Source organism: Jaculus jaculus, chromosome 8 (genome assembly GCF_020740685.1).
Source record: "Jaculus jaculus isolate mJacJac1 chromosome 8, mJacJac1.mat.Y.cur, whole genome shotgun sequence".
Lineage (NCBI taxonomy): Eukaryota > Metazoa > Chordata > Mammalia > Rodentia > Dipodidae > Jaculus > Jaculus jaculus.
The window spans coordinates 56,265,529-56,283,839 of NC_059109.1; the positions used below are offsets into that span (position 1 = coordinate 56,265,529).

Sequence of the window (18,311 nt, forward strand, 5' to 3'; positions counted from 1 at the left end):
CCAGTCCCATCCCCAACCTTTTCTTAGACCCTAAAACATTAGCCAGGGTTCTTTTTTATTTTGATTTTTCCTGGTACTGGGATTCAGGTTTTGGAACATGCAGCTTACCCCTGAGCTACATACTCAGTGGCTTCTTGTATTTGTCAAAACACCATTTATTTTCTCTACTGCACTGCGCCTATGTTTCTCCTCATTTCAACTTTGTCTCTATACCAGAATGTAAGTTCTGTAAAAGCAAGGGTCACACCTGACAGTGATGTATGCTGAAAGGTGCTTGATGGAACAGACACATATTTTTTTTTATTTTGTTTTGTTTTATTTTATTTTTTTAAATTTTTATTTATTTATTTGAGAGCAACAGACACAGAGAGAAAGACAGATAGAGGGAGAGAGAGAGAATGGGCGCGCCAGGGCTTCCAGCCTCTGCAAACGAACTCCAGACGCATGCACCCCCTTGTGCATCTGGCTAATGTGGGACCTGGGGAACCGAGCCTCGAACTGGGGTCCTTAGGCTTCACAGGCAAGCGCTTAACCGCTAAGCCATCTCTCCAGCCCTGTTTTGTTTTATTTTATTTTGCACAAGGGATTGAACCCTGGGCCTTGTGCTTACTGAAGATGCTCTGAACTAATCCTCAGTTCTGACATGTTCCTTCTTTTACTTATGTGTAGTATGCATGCATTTGTGTTCATGTGTATGTAGGAACACATTTGTGTATATGGAGGCCAGAAGACAACCTTGGGTGGCCCTGACATTCTTAAATGAATGAATTAACTGGTGATCAGTATAAGTGGCATATTTATTTTATAGTTTACAAAGGTTATTACTGGCTTAGAGTATGGCAGTTGTATATGGAGGAAAGTAGTGACTAATTCAGACACATAGGGATATAAGAAAAACCAAAGCAGGAGCTCTGAGGAAATTTGTACGATTTGAGATTTTTGTTGTGTTGTTGTTTTTGGCTTTTTCAAAGTAGAGTCTTGCGATAGCCCAGGATGCCCTGGAATTCACTACATTGTCTCAGGCTGGCCTTGAACTCAGCAATCCTACTACTTTACTCAGCCTCCCAAGTGCTGGGATTAAAGGTGTGTGTTATCACATCCAGATTTGAGATATTAAAGGTCATATTGTTGACATAAGTGGAAGGACTGAATGTTATGTCCAAAAAGAAAAATTGTATTTTCTTTTTAAAAAATATTTATTTACTTATTTGAGAGATGGAGAGATGATGGAGAGAGAGAGAGGTGGAGGGGGGCACGCCAGGGCCTCCAGCCACTAGACATGAACTCCAGATGCATGCGCTACCTTGTGCATCTGGCTTACATGGGTCCTGGGGAATTGAACCAAGGTCTTTTGGCTTTGCAGGCAAGTGCTTTAACCACTAAGCCATCTCTCCATCCTTAAAAAAAATTTTAAATTATTTGAGAGAGAGAGAAAGAGGCAGTGGGGGGGGAATGCAGAGGTGGGTACATCAGGGCCTCTGGCCACTGTAGATGATTTCCAGATGTATGTGCCACCTTGTGCATCTGGGTCCTGGGGAATCGAACCTGGGTACTTTGGCTTTGCAGGCAAGCTCCTTAACCACTATGCCATCTCTTCAGATGAATTGTAGTGTATGTATATATGTATGTATGTACATATATATGTGTGTGTATCTATGTGTATTAATGATCATTTTGTTTATATTTATTATTTTTTTTTTCCGAGGTAGGGTCTCACTCTAGCCCAGGCTGACCTGGAATTCACTATGAAATCCCAGGGTGGCCTCAAACTCACGGTGAACCTTCTACCTCTGCCTCCCAAGTGCTGGGATTAAAGGCATGTACCACCATGCCTGGCTTTATTTATTTATTTGAGAGCGACACAGAGAGAGAGAGAGACAGAGAGAATGGGCACACCAGGGCCTATAGCCACTGTAAACGAACTCCAGATACATGTGCCATCCTGTGCATCTGGCTTATGTGGGTACTGGGGAATTGCACCTTGAACTAGCAGCTAAAGGCCCTGGCATGTCCATTCTCTCTCTCTGCCTCTTTTCTCTTTCTCTTTCTCAAATAATTTTTGTTGTTGTTGTTGTTTTGCTTTTTTCGAGGTAGGGTCTCACTCTAACACATGCTGACCTGAATTCACTATGTAGTCTCAGGGTAGCCTCAAATTCACGGTGAGCCTCCTACCTCTGCTTTCCGAGTGCTGGGATTAAAGGCATGCACCACCATGCCCGGCTCAAAATAATTTTTTTTTTAAAGAAAAAGTATGGTGGAAACCTGGGTCTCTTGAGTCCTCACTGGAGTGATTTGTTATCAGGTTTTAGCCGTGCCTAATGCCTATTATTTTTTTATCATCTCATAATACCTGTTGTGGGCAGGGGATAATAGGGAAATTCTTGTTTTCAGCACTAAAATCTATAGTTAGATATGAAGACTTCATATCAAAGTGACAGCTTCTTTTACATTGCCCATAAGAGACTAGAGACAGAACAATAACATTATGAATGAACTCGTGGTGGAAACTGACTTTTTATATTTAATAACAGACCTGTAAAAAGAAGGTTCTTGTCTAGAGTACTTTATAGAGAATCTGCCTGGGTAGATAGATAAGAGGGTATTTTACCCATCACTTTTTTATGTGCTAGTCTTGAAGGCTGCCTTAAATTTCCCTTTATCTGATTTTACTTTGTCCATTCCTTTAAGGTTGTTAATCATATATTACACTGTGTAAAAGTATTTTCTTTAAGCCTTTAACCCATTGTCTCAGATGGCTTAAGACAAAACAGTAAGACTCCTTTAGTTCCCAGTGACTTATATGGTATTCTGAGTTAACACATTGTTCATGAAAAATAAAAATATACTAACTATTGGGCTGGTGAACTTAGTTTTTTTGAGACAGGGTCTTGTTATATAGTCCATCCTCACACTCTACTTGTCTCAGCTTCTATAATTGGGTACCACTACACCTGGCATGATAAATTAAAATCTTTTAAAAAAATGTTATGGGCCTAGAGAGATGGCTTAGCAGTTGATGCACTTGCCTCTGAAGACTAAGGACCCAGGTTCAATTTCCCAGGATCCATGAAAGCCAGATGCACAAGTGCATGCATCTGGAGATCATTTGCAGTGGCTAGAGGCTCTGGTGTGCTCATTCTTTCTCTGCCTATCTGCCTCTTTTTTTCTCTCTCTCTCAAAATAAAATAAAAATAAATATTAAAAATATACTCCTGTAATAAGTAGAGTGCTTATAGAATAGACTGTACTAAACAGACACTACAAAAGACTTCAAAAGAGTTATTGTGTTTACTTAAGTACTCACTTGTTACTCAGAAGTGACATAAGCCCTAACCAGAATGGAGTCCACAATTACTCTCTCCAATATAATTTTCCTTCTGAAAGTTTACTTATGCTGCTCTGCAGAACAAAGTCTGTTTGACTTGTGAGGAGTGAGGCTCTTAGCCATTTTTTTGTTTGTTTGTTTTGTTTTTTGAAGTAGGGCCTCACTCTAGCCCAGGCTGACCTGGAATTCACTGTATAGTTTCAGGGTGGCCTTGAACTCTCAGTGATCCTCCTACCTCTGCCTCCCGAGTGCTGGGATTAAAGGCATGTGCCACCACAACTAGCTTTTTTTAAACAATTAATGTTTTTATAGACTAACTTTTTAAAAAAAATTATGTATTTGTTTGAGAGAGAAGAGAGAGAAGGGTGGGGGGAGAAAGAGAATGGGCGTGTCAGGAACTCCAGGTACTGCAAATGAACTCCAGATACATGCGCCCCTTGTCCATCTGACTTACATGGGTCCTGAGGAACCAAACCACGGTTATTTTGGCTTTGCAGGCAAACACCTTAACCACTAAGCCATGTCTCCAAGGTAGGTCTTGCTCTAGCCTAGGCTAACCTGGAATTCACTATGTAGTCTCAGGGTGGCCTTGAACTCATGGTGATTCTCCTACTTCTGCCTCCCGAGAGCCGGGATCAAAGGTGTGTGCCACCACATCCAGTTTATGGGCTAACTTTTAAAAGCCTTTCAACTTCTTTCTTTTTCTTCTTCTTCTTTTTTTTTTTTTTTTTTTTTTTTGCTTTTTTCAAAGTAGGGTCTCCTTCTATCCCAGGCCAACACACCCATCTCCCTTTCAGTTTTTTTTGTATTTATGGGCAAGCTAGAAACGATGTTAGCCATGAGAAAAGTAAGTGCTTGTTTATCCTTAGTTTTTGTGTGCACATATTCTTTCTTGTAATCTAAGAAAGTATTTAGTTGTTTTGCAAGTATGACAAAAAGCACATGTACTTAGGAGTTTAGGAAAACAGATTTCATTCATCTATACTTCAAAGGGAGCCTAAGAAATAGGTGTATGAGATGTGCTCAGAGTTGAAAAAGGGAGAGAATAGCGATGCTTTTAACAAATTCTGACAGCATACTTTTGCATATCTCAGGAGGAGAGGAGAAAGAAGGACCATGTTTGTCATGTGCCTCTATATGGTACCTGGCTTATATTATTAATGCCATAAAGACATAAGAGACATAGTTATCATATTTACAGACAGCACAGACTAGTAGGAATAACAAACGTTATAGGATTAAAACAGTCTGCTTGGCTGAGTATTGCATCAAAACTCACAATGTGAAACATAATTGAAATGAAAGAAAAGCCTTACAAGTAGGTTTACTTGTGTATTGGACTAGGTGACTTTTTTGTGGTTGGTCTAAGGGTTTCAGTTGTATAAACACTCAACAAGTGTGTAGCTGCCCAAAAGAAATAATCAGGGTGCATTGTGCATAAACATTCATTTTTTAATATTTCATTTATTGAAAGAGAGAGAGGCAGATAGAGAGAGATGGGTACTCCAGGTCCTCCAGCCACTGCAAATGAACTGCAGACACATGCACCACCTTGTCCATCTGGCTTTACTTGGGTACTGGGTACTGGGGAATCAAACCAGAGTCCTTAGGCTTTGTAGGAAAGTGTCTTAACCAGTGAGCCATCTCTCCAGACCCCAGGTTTTTTGTTTTTTTTCCCCCAAGGTAGGGTCTCACTGTAGCCCAGGCTGACCTGGAATTCACTATGTAATCTCAGGGTGGCTTGAACTCACAACAATCTTCCTACTTCTGCCTCTGGAGTACTGGGATTAAAGGCATGTGCTGCCAAACCCGGCTTCAGATCCAAGGTTTTGTTTTATTTTTCAAAAGGGATGAGTGTAGTCTTTTAAATCAGGTTAATTCCAGGACAAGAAGGATAATAAATTGTGCCATTCCTCCATACAGAGTAATATTATGCATGTTCATAAAAGTGTAAAAAATGTAACCATGATGGTGGTCTAATTAATAAGTCTGTAGGGATGGCAGAATTTTATGCCTAGCAGTGGATAAATTTCTTTATTCTTTATTTACGAGCAAAGAAAGTGAGAGTGAGAGTTGAGTATGAGCATGCCAGGACCTCTTGCCCCTGCAAACAGTCTCCAGATACATGTGCCCCTTTGTGCATTTGACTTTATGTAAGTACTGGGGAATTAAACCTGGGTGGGCAGGCTTTGCTAGCAGGTGTTTTTAACTGCTGGGCCAACTCCTCAGCCCCTGGATAAATTTCTTTAGTTTCTGAAATTAAGAGATTGAGAGACAAGATATTTATTTTCATTTATTCTAATACCTGTTAGATGAATAAGTAGAGTGAGTAATACTGTTACTTCAGGTAAGGTAGGATAAAAGTTATAGGAAGGCAGATTTTGTGTTAGTTGTTAAACTCTAAGAATAGAAGTTGGCTGAGAAATATTGAAATAGGTTTAGGTAGCTAAGTATCAGTTATGTGAGTGTTGGAATTTCCTGTGGAATAAGGTTTTGAACTACATTAAAAAAATTTTTTTTATGTGTTTATTTGTGAGGAGGGAGGGAGATGGGGGAGAGAGAATGAGAATTCAAGAACACACCAGAACCTCTTGTCACTGCACATGAATTCCAGACACATGTACCAGTTTGTGCATCTGGCTTTATGTGGTTGCTGGGGAATCCAGCCCTGGGCCTGCAGGCTTTGCAAGTGAGCACTTTAACCACTGACCCATCTCCCTAGCCTGGAACTGCCTTTTTTTTTTTTTTTTTTTCCTCTCTTCTTCATTGTAGGATCTCACTCTAACCCCAGGCTGACCTGGAAGTCACTATGTAGTCTCAGGCTTTTTTTTTTTTTTTCTCCGAGGTAAGGTTTCACTGTAGCCCAAGCTGACCTGGAATTCCCTGTGGAGTCTCAGGGTGGCCTCGAACTCACGGCGATCCTCCTACCTCTGCCTCCCAAGTGATGGGATTAAAGGCGTGCGCCACCACGCCCGGCTAGGCTTGAATTTAAAGTGATCCTCCTACTTCTGTCTTCCAAGTTCTGGGATTAAAGGCATGCACCACCATGCCTGGCATGAAATACATTTTTTGTTTGTTTGCCATACTGAAAATTGCACTAGGACCTTGTGCATGAATTGCAGTTATGTTGTTGGTCTTGAACTTTATGAGTTTGTCAAAATAGTAGTATAAAAAAACTTTTGTTGTTTTGTTTTCTGAGGTAGGGTCTCACTCTAGCTCAGGCTGATCTGGAATTCATTATGTATTTTCAGGGTGGCCTTGAACTCTCGGCAATCCTCCTACCTTTGCCTCCCAAGTGCTGGGATTAAAGGTATGTGCCACTACGCCTGGCAAGAAAACTTTATAATTAAAGATTTCTTGGTACTCTTAATTGCTAATCCAATACTGCCTATAAAATTCTAAAGCCTCTAGACATTGTTACCACTTTAAAAACAAATAATTTAGGGCTGGAGAGATAGCTTAGTTGTTAAGGCACTTGTGGGCAAAAGCCAAAGGACATAAGTTTGATTCTGCAGTAGTACCCATGTAAGCCAGATGTGCAAGTGACACATGTGTCTGGAGTTTATTTGCAGTAGCTACAGGTCCTGGTGTGCCCATTATCTCTAGCTACCTCTCCTCTCTCTCTCTTTCAAATAAATAAATAAAATATTTTTAAAAGTCTACAAAGAATAATTTAAAAAGCTTTCTGTAGGTTCTGTAGATACTGACAATTGTCTTAAGGAAGGATAAGTTGTGGTTTGAACAGTAGTAATGTACTAAAGTTCCTTTTTCAGAATGATGTTCCCATGCAGGCATCTGTATCCATAGCCTTTTAGTCAGAAATGTGAAAATATCTTTTAGTGTCCATGGGGATGAGGAAAATGCTTGGAATGTTTGGGAATATAAATGTTGTGAGAACTTGTTTTTACAAGCAGTTAGGAAACCCTACCCTTAGTTTAAGATGTGGGAAAAATGATTTTTTTAATCATTCAAGTTAAAAATTCTTTTTATTTTTCTTCAAGGTAGGTTCTTGCTGTAGCCCAGGCTGACCTGGAATTCACTATGTAATCTCAGGGAGGCCTCAAAATCACAGCAATCCTCCTACTTCTGACTCCTGAGTGCTGGGATTAAAGGCATGTACCACCAACCTGCCTCAAAAATTATTGTCTTAGGGCTGGAGAGATGGCTTAGCAGTTAAGCGCTTGCCTGTGAAGCCTAAGGACCCCGGTTCGAGGCTCGGTTCCCCAGGTCCCACGTTAGCCAGATGCACAAGGGGGCGCACGTGTCTGGAGTTCGTTTGCAGAGGCTGGAAGCCCTGGCGCGCCCATTCTCTCTCTCTCTCCCTCTATCTGTCTTTCTCTCTGTGTCTGTCACTCTCAAATAAATAAATTAAAAAAATTATTGACTTAAATTTTATGTATATATTTGAGAGAGAGAAAGAGGCAAGTAGATGGTGGGTGGGGGAGAGAATGGGCGCACCAGGGCCTCTAGCCATTGCAAGGAACAAACTACAGATGCATGCGCCCCCTTGTGCATCTGGCTTTACATGGATACTGGGGAATAGAACCTGGATCCTTAGGCTTTGCAGGCAAGTGTCTTAACCACTGAGAAATCTCTCCAGCCCTAAAAATTCTTAATTTTATTCCTGTTGTAAATGTTAAAAACAACTAATGAAAAAAAATTTGAACTCTCACCAGTCACCACTAATAATTCTTTTTTTTTTCAAATTTTAATTTATTGGAGACACACACACACACACACACACACACACACACACACACACACAGAAAGATAGAATGGGCGCCAGGGCCTCTAGCTACTGCAAACAAATTCCAGATGCATGCGCCACCACCTTGTGCATCTGGCTTATGTGGGTACTGGGGAATCTGGGTCCTTTCTTTGTCTTTGCAGACAAGCACCTTAAATACTAAGCTATCTCTCCAGCCCATAATTCTTGAATAATTACTTTATTTACTTAGCATATTGTATAGTTTTTTTCTTATCTGGAAAGAAATGACAATTTTTAAATTTTTAAAATTTTTTTTATTAACAACTTCCATGATTATAAAAAATACCTCATGGTAATACCCTCCCTCCCCCTACTTACCCCTTTGAAACTCCACTCTCCACCATACCCCTTTCTCCATCTCAATCAATCTCTCTTTTACTTTTGATGTCTTGATCTTTTCCTCCTCTTATGATGATCTTATGCAGGTAGTGTCAGGCATTGTGAGGCCATGGATATTCAGGCCATTTTGTGAAGAAATGACAACTTTTTTCTCTCAATTTTTATTAATATTTTCCATGATTATAAAAAATATCCCATGGTAATACCCTCCCTCCCCCCACTTACCCCTTTGAAATTCCATTCTCCATCATATCCCTTCCCCATCTCAATCATTCTACTTACATATATACAATACCAACCTATTAAGTACCCTCCTCCCTTCCTTTCTCCTCCCTTTATATCTCCTTTAGAAATGACAATTTTTTAAAAAAAATTTTTTAGTTATTTATCTATTTATTTGAGACAGACAGAGAGAGAGAGAGAGAATGGGCATGCCAGGGCCTCTAGCCACTGCAAACGAACTTCAGATGCATGCTCCACCTTGTGCATCTGGCATACATGGGACCTGGAGAATCGAACATGGGCCCTTATGCTTTGCAGGCATATGCCTTAACCACTAAACCATCTCTCCAGGTACCCCCCACACACTTCTTTTGAGATAGGGTCTCATTTTAGCCCAGGCTAATGTGGACCACTATGTAGTTCAGGGTAGCCTTGAACTCATGGCAATCCACCTACCTTACTTTCCTGATTTCTGAAATTTAAGGTGTAAACCACCATGTCTAGCTAAAAATGACAGGAGGGCTGGAGAGATGGCTTGGCAGTTAAGGCACTTGCCTACAAAGCCAAAAGACCCAGGTTCAATTCCCCAGGACCCACATAATCCAGATGCACAAGGAGCGTGTCATTTAGAATTCCTTTGCAGTGGCTGGAGGCCCTGGTGCACCCATTCTCTCCCTTTGTCTCTTTCTCTCTCTCTCTCAAATAAAATATTTATAAACGACAGGAATTTTCACTGGAAAATATTTTACAAGCTGGGCATGGTGGCTTATACCTATAATCCTAGTACTTGGGAAGCAGAGGCAGGAGAATGGCTATGAGCCAAAGGTCAACATGACATACTGAGTTCCAGGCCAGTGTGGACTACAAAGTGAGACCTTGTCTCAAAAACAAACAAAAATAAAACCAAAAAACTAAGGGCTGGAGAAATGGTTTAGCAGTTAAGGCACTTGCCTATGAAACCTAAGAACCCATGTTCAACTCTCTAGATAAGCCAGATGCACAAGGTGACACAAGCGTGCAAGGTTGCACACGTGCATAAGGTGGAGCACACATCTGGAGTTTGCAATGGCTAGAGGCCCTGGCGTACCAATTTCTCTCTGTATCTCTCTTTCTCTCACTATTATAGAAAAAACAAAAATAAAATTCCATAGTTGTGACAATAATGGAAAATATTGTGAAAGAGTATAATTGTACTGTACGTAAGAGTTTTGTAAACAAAGTTATGGAAGGCTTAATTTCAGAATTTGCTTTACGGGGATGGTGGCACGTGCCTTTAATCCCAGAACTCAGGAGACAGAGGTAGTAGGATCCCCGTGAGTTCGAGGCCACCTTGAGATGACATAGTGAATTCCAGGTCAGCCTGGGCTAGAGTGAGACCCTACCAAAGCCAAAAACAAAATTTGCTTTGTTTCTAGCAAGAAGCACTTTAATTTAGTAATTACTGAGAACTTTTTCTTATTATTATTATTTATTAACAACTTCCATGATTATAAACAATATCCTATGGTAATACCCTCCCTCCCCCCTTTCCCCTTTGAAACTCCATTCTCCATCATATTCCCTCCCCCTCTCAATCAGTCTTTCTTTAATTTTGATGTCATGATCTGTGTATTTTTAAAAATATTTTATTTTTTGCCGGGCGTGGTGGCGCACGCCTTTAATCCCAGCACTCGGGAGGCAGAGGTAGGAGGATCGCCATGAGTTCAAGGCCACCCTGAGATGACAGAGTTAATTCCAGGTCAGCCTGGACCAGAGTGAGACCCTACCTCAAAAAACCAAAAAAAAAAAAAAAAAAATTTATTTTTATTTACTTGAGAGAGAAAGAGGCAGAGAGGGAGAGAAAGAGAGAGAATGGGCATGCCAGAGCCTCCAGCCACTATAAACCAACTCCAGACACATTTACCTGTGCCACTTTGTGCATCTGGCTTACGTGGGTCCTGGGAAATTGAACCTGGGTCCTTTGTCTTTGCAGGCAAAAAGTGCTAAGCCATCTCTCCAGTACCTTCCCCCCCCAGATCACCTTCCTTCCTTCCTTCCTTCCTTCCTTCCTTCCTTCCTTCCTTCCTTCCTTCCTTCCTTCCTTCCTTCCTTCCTTCCTTCCCCCCTCCCTCCCTCCCTCCCTCCCTCCCTTCTTTCTTGTTTCTTTTTTCAAGGTAGGTTCTTACTCTGGCTGACCTAGAATTCACTAAGTGGTCTCAGGGGTGGCCTCAAACTCAAGTTAATCCTTCTACCTCTGCCTCCTGAGTGCTGGGGTTAAAGGTTTGTGCCACCATGCTTGACTTTTTCTTTTTTCTTTTCTTTTCTTTCTTTCTTTTTTTGAGGTAGGGTCTCACTCTAGCCCAGGCTGAGGAATTTCATGGTGCCTCCCAAGTGCTGGGATGGGTACGCCACCACACTCAGCCTTGCCTTTTTTTTTTTTTAAGGTACTAGAAATCAAGCTCAATGCCTCATACACAGTGTCTTGTACATGTTAAGCAAATGCTCTACCACAGTTATACAGAAAAAGCTGTAGAAAAATTTTAATGTATATATGATTTTTTTGTCAAAATAATATTTAAAATTTGATTTCTACTCAACAGTATTTTGTGGCATTATGATTATGTAAAATGATATATTTTACCATAATGGATATACTTTATTGATGGACGTTTAGACAGACTTCATCTGTTCAGTTACAAATGCTGTTGTAGTTAACATAATATCTTTGCACACTTGGGCACTATGAGTAAATGACAGATTCTATAAGTTCTTAAGCTATACTCCCGTGGATGGATCTTCAGATTTTTAGTGTTTTGTACCTGAAATGTTTTCTATAGATTTAGCATATATATTACATATGTGTGTGTGAGTGGGCTTGATGATTTGAGGAAATCAGACCTAAAAGTTAAGCAAAAACTGCCAGTGAATAATTCCAATTCATATGTTTTGACAAAAACATGCTACCCAGAAAGCTGCCTTGCTTGAATATAAAAGCAGAATAATAATATTATTGAAATCTGTATAATGCTTCTATGAAACTCATTATAAGGACCATAAAGGTTGTTTTTTTTTTTTTTTTTCCTTAAGATAGATGTTTTCAACATGGTCCAAGCCAAGAAGTAGAACATAGCCCTTGAGTATGATTTTTTTAAAAATTTTTTTATTTTTTTGATTTTTTTCATAATAATACTTTTGGGGTTGTATGTGTGTGAACACAGCAATCACTGACCATAGAGGAAAAAATGGATAAATTGTAACTACATCTCCTGTAGCCCATGCTGGCCTTGAACTCATGTATAATGAGAATAACCTTCAGGTCCTGATCATCCTGCCTCCACCTCCCAAGTGCTGATTTTGAAGTTTTCCACGATGTTGTGCATATAAATAGTTCATGCCTTTTATTACTGGTAATATTCCATGAGTTGAGTATGTTATACTTCATTATTTCACCAGATGAAGGACAGTTGGATTGTTTCTCTGTTTTGGGCTGTTAGGAATAGAGCTGCTGTAGCTTCTGTGTGAATATAAGTTTCCATCCTTTGTCAACACCTCATAGTTTGATTGTTAGGTCATATGTAATTGTAAGTTTAGCTGTAAAAGAAACTGTCAAACCTTTTATAAAGCACCTAAGTTATTTTGCGCTCCATTAACATTTTGCTTTTCTATTTTGTTCATCATTATTGGTATCTGATATCGCTAGATGTATATTTTGGACATTCAATGATTTTTCATTATCATTATCTTTTTTTTTTTTTTTTTTTTTTTTTTTTAGTTTTGGTGGTCCTGGGTATCTAACTTGGGTCTCAGGCATGCTTGGCAAGTGATATGCAACTTAGCTGCATCCCCAGATTTTCTTGTTTTAGTTTTCATTACCCTAATTACTAACGTTAAGGAGCAGCATGTTTTTATATGTTGATGTACCCACCCTGTGGAACATTTTCTTTTGAATAGCCGAAGGCTTTACCTGTTTTGTTTGTTTGTGTTTGAGAGGTAGTGTCTTACAGTAGTCCAGGCTGGCTTTAGACTCACAGTGAGTCTCTTACCTGTGCCTCCAGGTGCAAAGCTTTACTTTTGTTGTTTGTTGTTTGTTTTTGTTTTTCTGAGGTAGAGTCAAGGTGGCCTTGAACTTTCAGCGCCCCTTCTACCTCTGCTTCCCAAATGCTGGGATTAAAGGCATGCACCACTATGCCCAGCCCCTTTTGTTTTAATTTATTGTATTTTTCTTTTGAGGTAGGGTCTTGCTCTAGCTCAGGCTGACCTGGAATTCACTGTGTAGTCTCAGGGTGGCCTCGAACTCATAGAAATTTCAATAGAAATTAGTGGTAATCCTCCTACCTCTGCCTCCCAAGTGCTGGGATTAAAGGTGTGTGCCACCTCGCCTGGCTTTGTTTTTGTTTTTTTTTTTTTTTTTTTTGAGGTAGAGTCATACCCTAGCCCTGGCTGACCTACTCATTATGTAGTCTAAGGGTGGCCTCAAACACAGGTTGATCCTCCTACCTCTGCTTCCCGAATGCTAGGATTAAAAGTATGTGCCATCATGTCTGGCTAAGAACTTGTTTTAAAAAGTCTGATGTTTGATTTCTTTCTTTCTTTTCTTTTTCTTTCAGTGGTGGGATCAGCAAGTTGATTTTAATACTGCTTTTTTACATCATTTGGCACAATTGGTGCCAGAAATTTATTTTGCGGAGATGGACCCAGACTTGGAAAAGCAAGAAGAGAATGCACAGATGTCAATATTCACTCCACTGGAATGGTGCTTATTTGGAGAAGATCCAGATATTTGCTTAGAGAAGTTAAAGCACAGTGGAGCATTTCAACTGTGTGGGAAGGTTTTCAAAAGTGGAGAAACTACATATTCTTGTAGGTAAGCATCAGAAATGTTCAGGATTGGTTATAATTCATAGAATTGTTAATTCTTCCCTATTTCATGATGGTTTGTTGCTATCTGTAGTATATTGAATCACTGCTTGTTTTTGAACATGTGATTTATAGTTAAATAATTTATAATTCTCTGTTTTTTGTTTTTTCAAGGTAGGGTCTCACTGTAGCCCAGGCTGACATGGAATTCACTCTGTATTCTTAGGGTGGTCTTGAATTCGTGGTGATCCTGCTACCTCAGCCTCCTGAGTGCTGGGATTAAAGGCATGTGCCATTACATTCAGCTTAATTCTCTCATTCTTAATATACTTCAAAAGAATATAAGAAAAAAAAGATTTTTTAAATGTTTAACTTGAGAAAGAGAGAGAGAGAATGAATGAGAATGGGCGCACCAGGGCCTTCAGCTTCTGCAAACCAGTTCCAGACACATGCACCACCTTTTGTGACCTTTTGTATTTGGCTTACATGGATCCTAGAGAATTGAACTTGAGTTCTTAGGCTTTACAGGCAAATGACTTAATTGCTAAGCCATCTTTCCAGCATAATTGCAGTTAACATACTCTTATCTAAAACCTTGGGGTGAAATATATTTTAGAATTCTAAAAACTTTCCCAGCAGCATCAAGGTAGAATCTTATAATCAAACAGTAAATTTCTGTAAGAAATCTGTGAGGAAGTGGGATGTCTAAAGTGTATAGTGATGTGCCATTCCATCTCTCTCACACTCACACTTTTTTCTTTCATTCCTTGCAACAGAGTCTCACTTGAAGCCCAGGCTGGCTTTGAACTCCTGACAATTCTCTTGCCTCATTCTCCCCAGTGTTAGGTTTAAAGGCATGAACTCCACAGCCCAGGTAATTGTTTTTGTTTTTCAAGGTAGGGTCTTACTCTAGCTCAGGCTGACCTGTAATTCACTATGTAGTCTCAGGGTGGCCTCGAACTCACGGTAATCCTCCTACCTCTGCCTCCTGAGTGCTGGGATTAAAGGCGTGCGCCACAACGCCTGGCTCCAGGTAAATTTTATATATGTGTATATATGTTATATATATGTATATGTATATATACATACACATACACACACACATACATATATATATATTAAACCACTGTTAGATATTTGGTGCCTACTCATGAGGTAACAAAGCCTTCTAGGACTTTGGGGTTTCAGAACTGCAGGTAAGGGATGGTGGACCTATAGGAATGACCAGAATTTAGTCAATAGAAATTAGTGGTAATGGAAATTGGTAGTAGGCTTAGGCTTTCTGTTCTTAGTAAGAGCAGCCGCCTTAAACAGCATTGTAGAGCAGAGGAGTTTCTCTTTCTCTCTGTCATTGTGTGTAATGCATGTTTATATGTGTCGGCATATGGAGATCAGAGGTTGATGGTGAGTAGCCTCCTCAGTCACTGTTCACTTTATTCTTTGAGTCAGGGCCTCTTGTACCTAGAGCTCCTTAATTTGGCTAGACAAGCTAGCAAGTTGAACCCTAGGGATTCCTTGTCTCCAGCTCCCTAGTACTGGGATTGCAGCACTTTCCCCACTGAGCTGTCCTCCTATACCCCCCTGTATGAGAGAAGGTTTTTACTTTCCACTCCTGCTTGAAATGTTTTAACTTTTAGATTTTAGCAGCACTTTTTGTTTTCCATTTTTACTTTAGCTTGTTAGCAACATTAATATTTAAACTTTACAAATACAGTTTTTTTTAATATTTTTTGTTCATTTTTTATTTATTTATTTGAGAGTGACAGACACAGAGGGAAAGACAGATAGAGGGAGAGAGAGAGAATGGGCACGCCAGGGCTTCCAGCCTCTGCAAACGAACTCCAGACGCGTGTGCCCCCTTGTGCATTTGGCTAACGTGGGACCTGGGGAACCGAGCCTCGAACCGGGGTCCTTAGGCTTCACAGGCAAGCGCTTAACCGCTAAGCCATCTCTTCAGCCCGTACAAATACAGTTTTTATATCACTATAATTTTAGGATTGAATGGTTATGTTAACAGTTTTTAAAAACGTGTTTCTTTTTTTTTGTTTTTTCGAGGTAGGGTCTCATTCTGGCTCAAGCTGACCTGGAATTAACTATGTAGTCTCAGTGGCATTGAACTTACTGTAACCCTCCTACCTCTGCCTCCCAAGTGCTGGGATTAAAGGCATGCGCTACTACGCCCAGCCATGTTTCTTTTTTACTAAAATATTTTATTTTTATCTATGTATTGGTGGCAGGGAGAAAGAAAGAGTGAGAGAGACAATGGACACACTAGTTTATGTTTCTTTTTTGGCTTTTTGTGTTTTGGAGGTAGCATCTCACTCTAGCCCAGGCTGACCTGGAATTCACTATGTAGTCTCAGAGTGGCATTGAATTTACCGTAACCCTCCTACCTCTGCCTCCCGAGTGCTGGGATTAAAGGTGTGTGCCACCACGCTCAGCTATTTTTTTGAGTATAACGATCTGCGAGATCAAATATATTTCCAAGATATATAGAAAAGTGAAATAACTGCTGGTGTATACAATTAACCTGTAACAGGAAGGGCCAGTGACTGGGATTAAAGGTGTATGCCACCATGCCTGACTCTTATGTTTCTTTCTCAAAACTATTTTTTTAAAGTAAACAAATCTTTTTTATTTTTTTCCAAGCAGAGAGATGGGGGAGAGAGGGAGGGAGGGTGGGAAGGACAGAGAGAGAATGAGAATGAGCATATCAGGGCCTCTTGCCACTGCAAATGAATTCCAGATGCATGTGCCACTTTGTGTTATTTGGTTTTACATGGGCACTGAGAAATCAAACCCAGGCCATCATGCATATGTAATGCATAGGTAGGAGGAGAACGTGGGGTGTCCTTCTCTTATTGCTCATGCATGTATTTTTTTCCTTGAGAGTGGTTATCTTCTTTAACCTGGAGCTGCTGTTTATCAGTGAGACCAGTGATTTTTCTGGTCTTTCTCCCCTCAGACTTGGGATTACAGATGTGTGTAAGCATGGCCAGCTTTGTACATGGGTTCAGGGGGTGGGAGTGGTGTCAAACTTGTCAGTCTCTGGGTTTCTTGCCTGAGAAACCCTAACGCTTACATGGCAAGTGCTCTTAACTACCTAGCCATCTCCGCAACTCAGATAACATACTGTAAAAGTTATTAAGGAGTCTGAGGAAATGGCTCAGCAGTTCAAGATGCCTGCTGACCAAGTCTGCTCACCTGAGTTTGATCTTCACTAGCACCCATGTAAAGCCGAATATAAAGTAGCACATAGGTCTGTGGTCCCAGCTCACCTAAGGCAATGGGAGGCAGAACCAGGAGAATATGGAGGCCTGTAGGCCAGCTAGTCTTGGTGCATTCAGTGGCAAAACAGTGAGAGAACTTACCACAAAGAAGGTGCAAGGAGAAGACAAACCTCTTGAAGTTGTCCTCTGACCTCCACACATGCACTCATACACTTTATTTTTAAAAAGTTGTTTTGGGGGGTCTGCTGGAGAGATGTCTTATCAGTTAAGGTGCTTGCCTACAAAGCCAGAGGACCAAGGTTCAATTCTCCAGGACCCACATAAGCCAGGTGCACAAGGTGGTGCATGCATCTGGAGTTCCTCTGCAGCAGCTGGAAGCCCTGGCAAACCAGTTCTCTCCCTCTTCCTCCCTCCCCCCCCCCTCTCTCTCATTATCTCCCTCAAATAAAAATAATATTTTTGGGCTGGAGGGGTGGCATAGAGGTTAAGGCATTTGCCTGCAAAGCCAAAGGACCCAAGTTTGATTTCCCAGAACCGACGTTAGCCAGATGCACAAGGAAGCACATGCATATGGAGTTCGTTTGCAGTGGCCGGAGGCCTTGGTATGCCCATTCTCTCTCTTTCTCTCTCAAATAAATAAATAAATAAATGAAATGTTTTTAAAAAGTAATAGGCTAGGCATGGTGGCACACACCTTTAATCCCAGCACTCGGGAGGCAGAGGTAGGAGGACTGCTATGAGTTTGAGGCCACCCTATGACTACAGAGTGAATTCCAGGTCAACCTGGGCTAAAGTGAAATCCTACCTCGAGAAATCAAAATAAATAAATAGCTGGGCATGGTGGCGCATGCCTTTAATCCCCATTTAAGGCCACCCTGAGACAACATAGTGAATTCCAGGTCAGCCTGAGCTAGCGTGAAACCATACCTCGAAATAAATAAATAAATAAATAAATAAATAAATAAATAAATAAATGCTGGGCGTGGTGGCTCACGCCTTTAATCCCAGCACTCGGGAGGCAGAGGTACAAGGATCACCTGAGTTTGAGGCCATTCTGAAACTACATAGTGAATTCCTTGGAAACAAAACAAAATAAATTAACAAATAACAAAAATTGTTTTTTAAAGTTGTTAGGGTGAAAATAAGGGAGACTGAAATTTTTTCATCAATAAATATTGAGTACTTCTGTGCCAAGGTGTTCTAGGTATTTGGGACACATCAATGGATAAAACAAAAATCTTTTCCCTTATAGTGCTTGTATTCCAATGAATTTCAAATGCACAGTATTTGGAAAATATATTTATAAATGTAAATAGAATGGGACGTTGGCAAATAATAGGAAACAAATTGATATTTTTCATATAAATAAGTTTTAATTGGTACTTAACAGTTTGAACCCAGGTAAAGGTTCATATTTATAAATTGAATATCCACATTAGTATACCCAAAGTGGCTAAAATTATGTTAACAATGTGATCTTTTTTTTCCCCAAAAAATACATTTGAGCTTTTAAGGCATTTTTATTTTGGGGGTGCAAGCCCAATAGACTGCCTTTTAAAAAATGTGTGTGTCTGTCTGTGTGTGTGTGTGT

At 40.3% G+C, this 18,311-nt stretch overlaps 1 protein-coding gene across 2 annotated transcripts in view; it reads left to right on the forward strand.

The window, feature by feature from the left end:
- The window catches only part of Ubr1 (ubiquitin protein ligase E3 component n-recognin 1), a 199,927-nt gene that overhangs the window by 19,986 nt on the left and 161,630 nt on the right, over positions 1–18,311 (forward strand). For both annotated transcript variants that reach the window (XM_004660885.2, XM_045156215.1), the window contains exon 2: positions 13,241–13,497. In XM_004660885.2, coding sequence (XP_004660942.1) covers positions 13,241–13,497 — 257 coding nt within the window. The remainder of the gene's footprint in view (positions 1–13,240; positions 13,498–18,311) is intronic.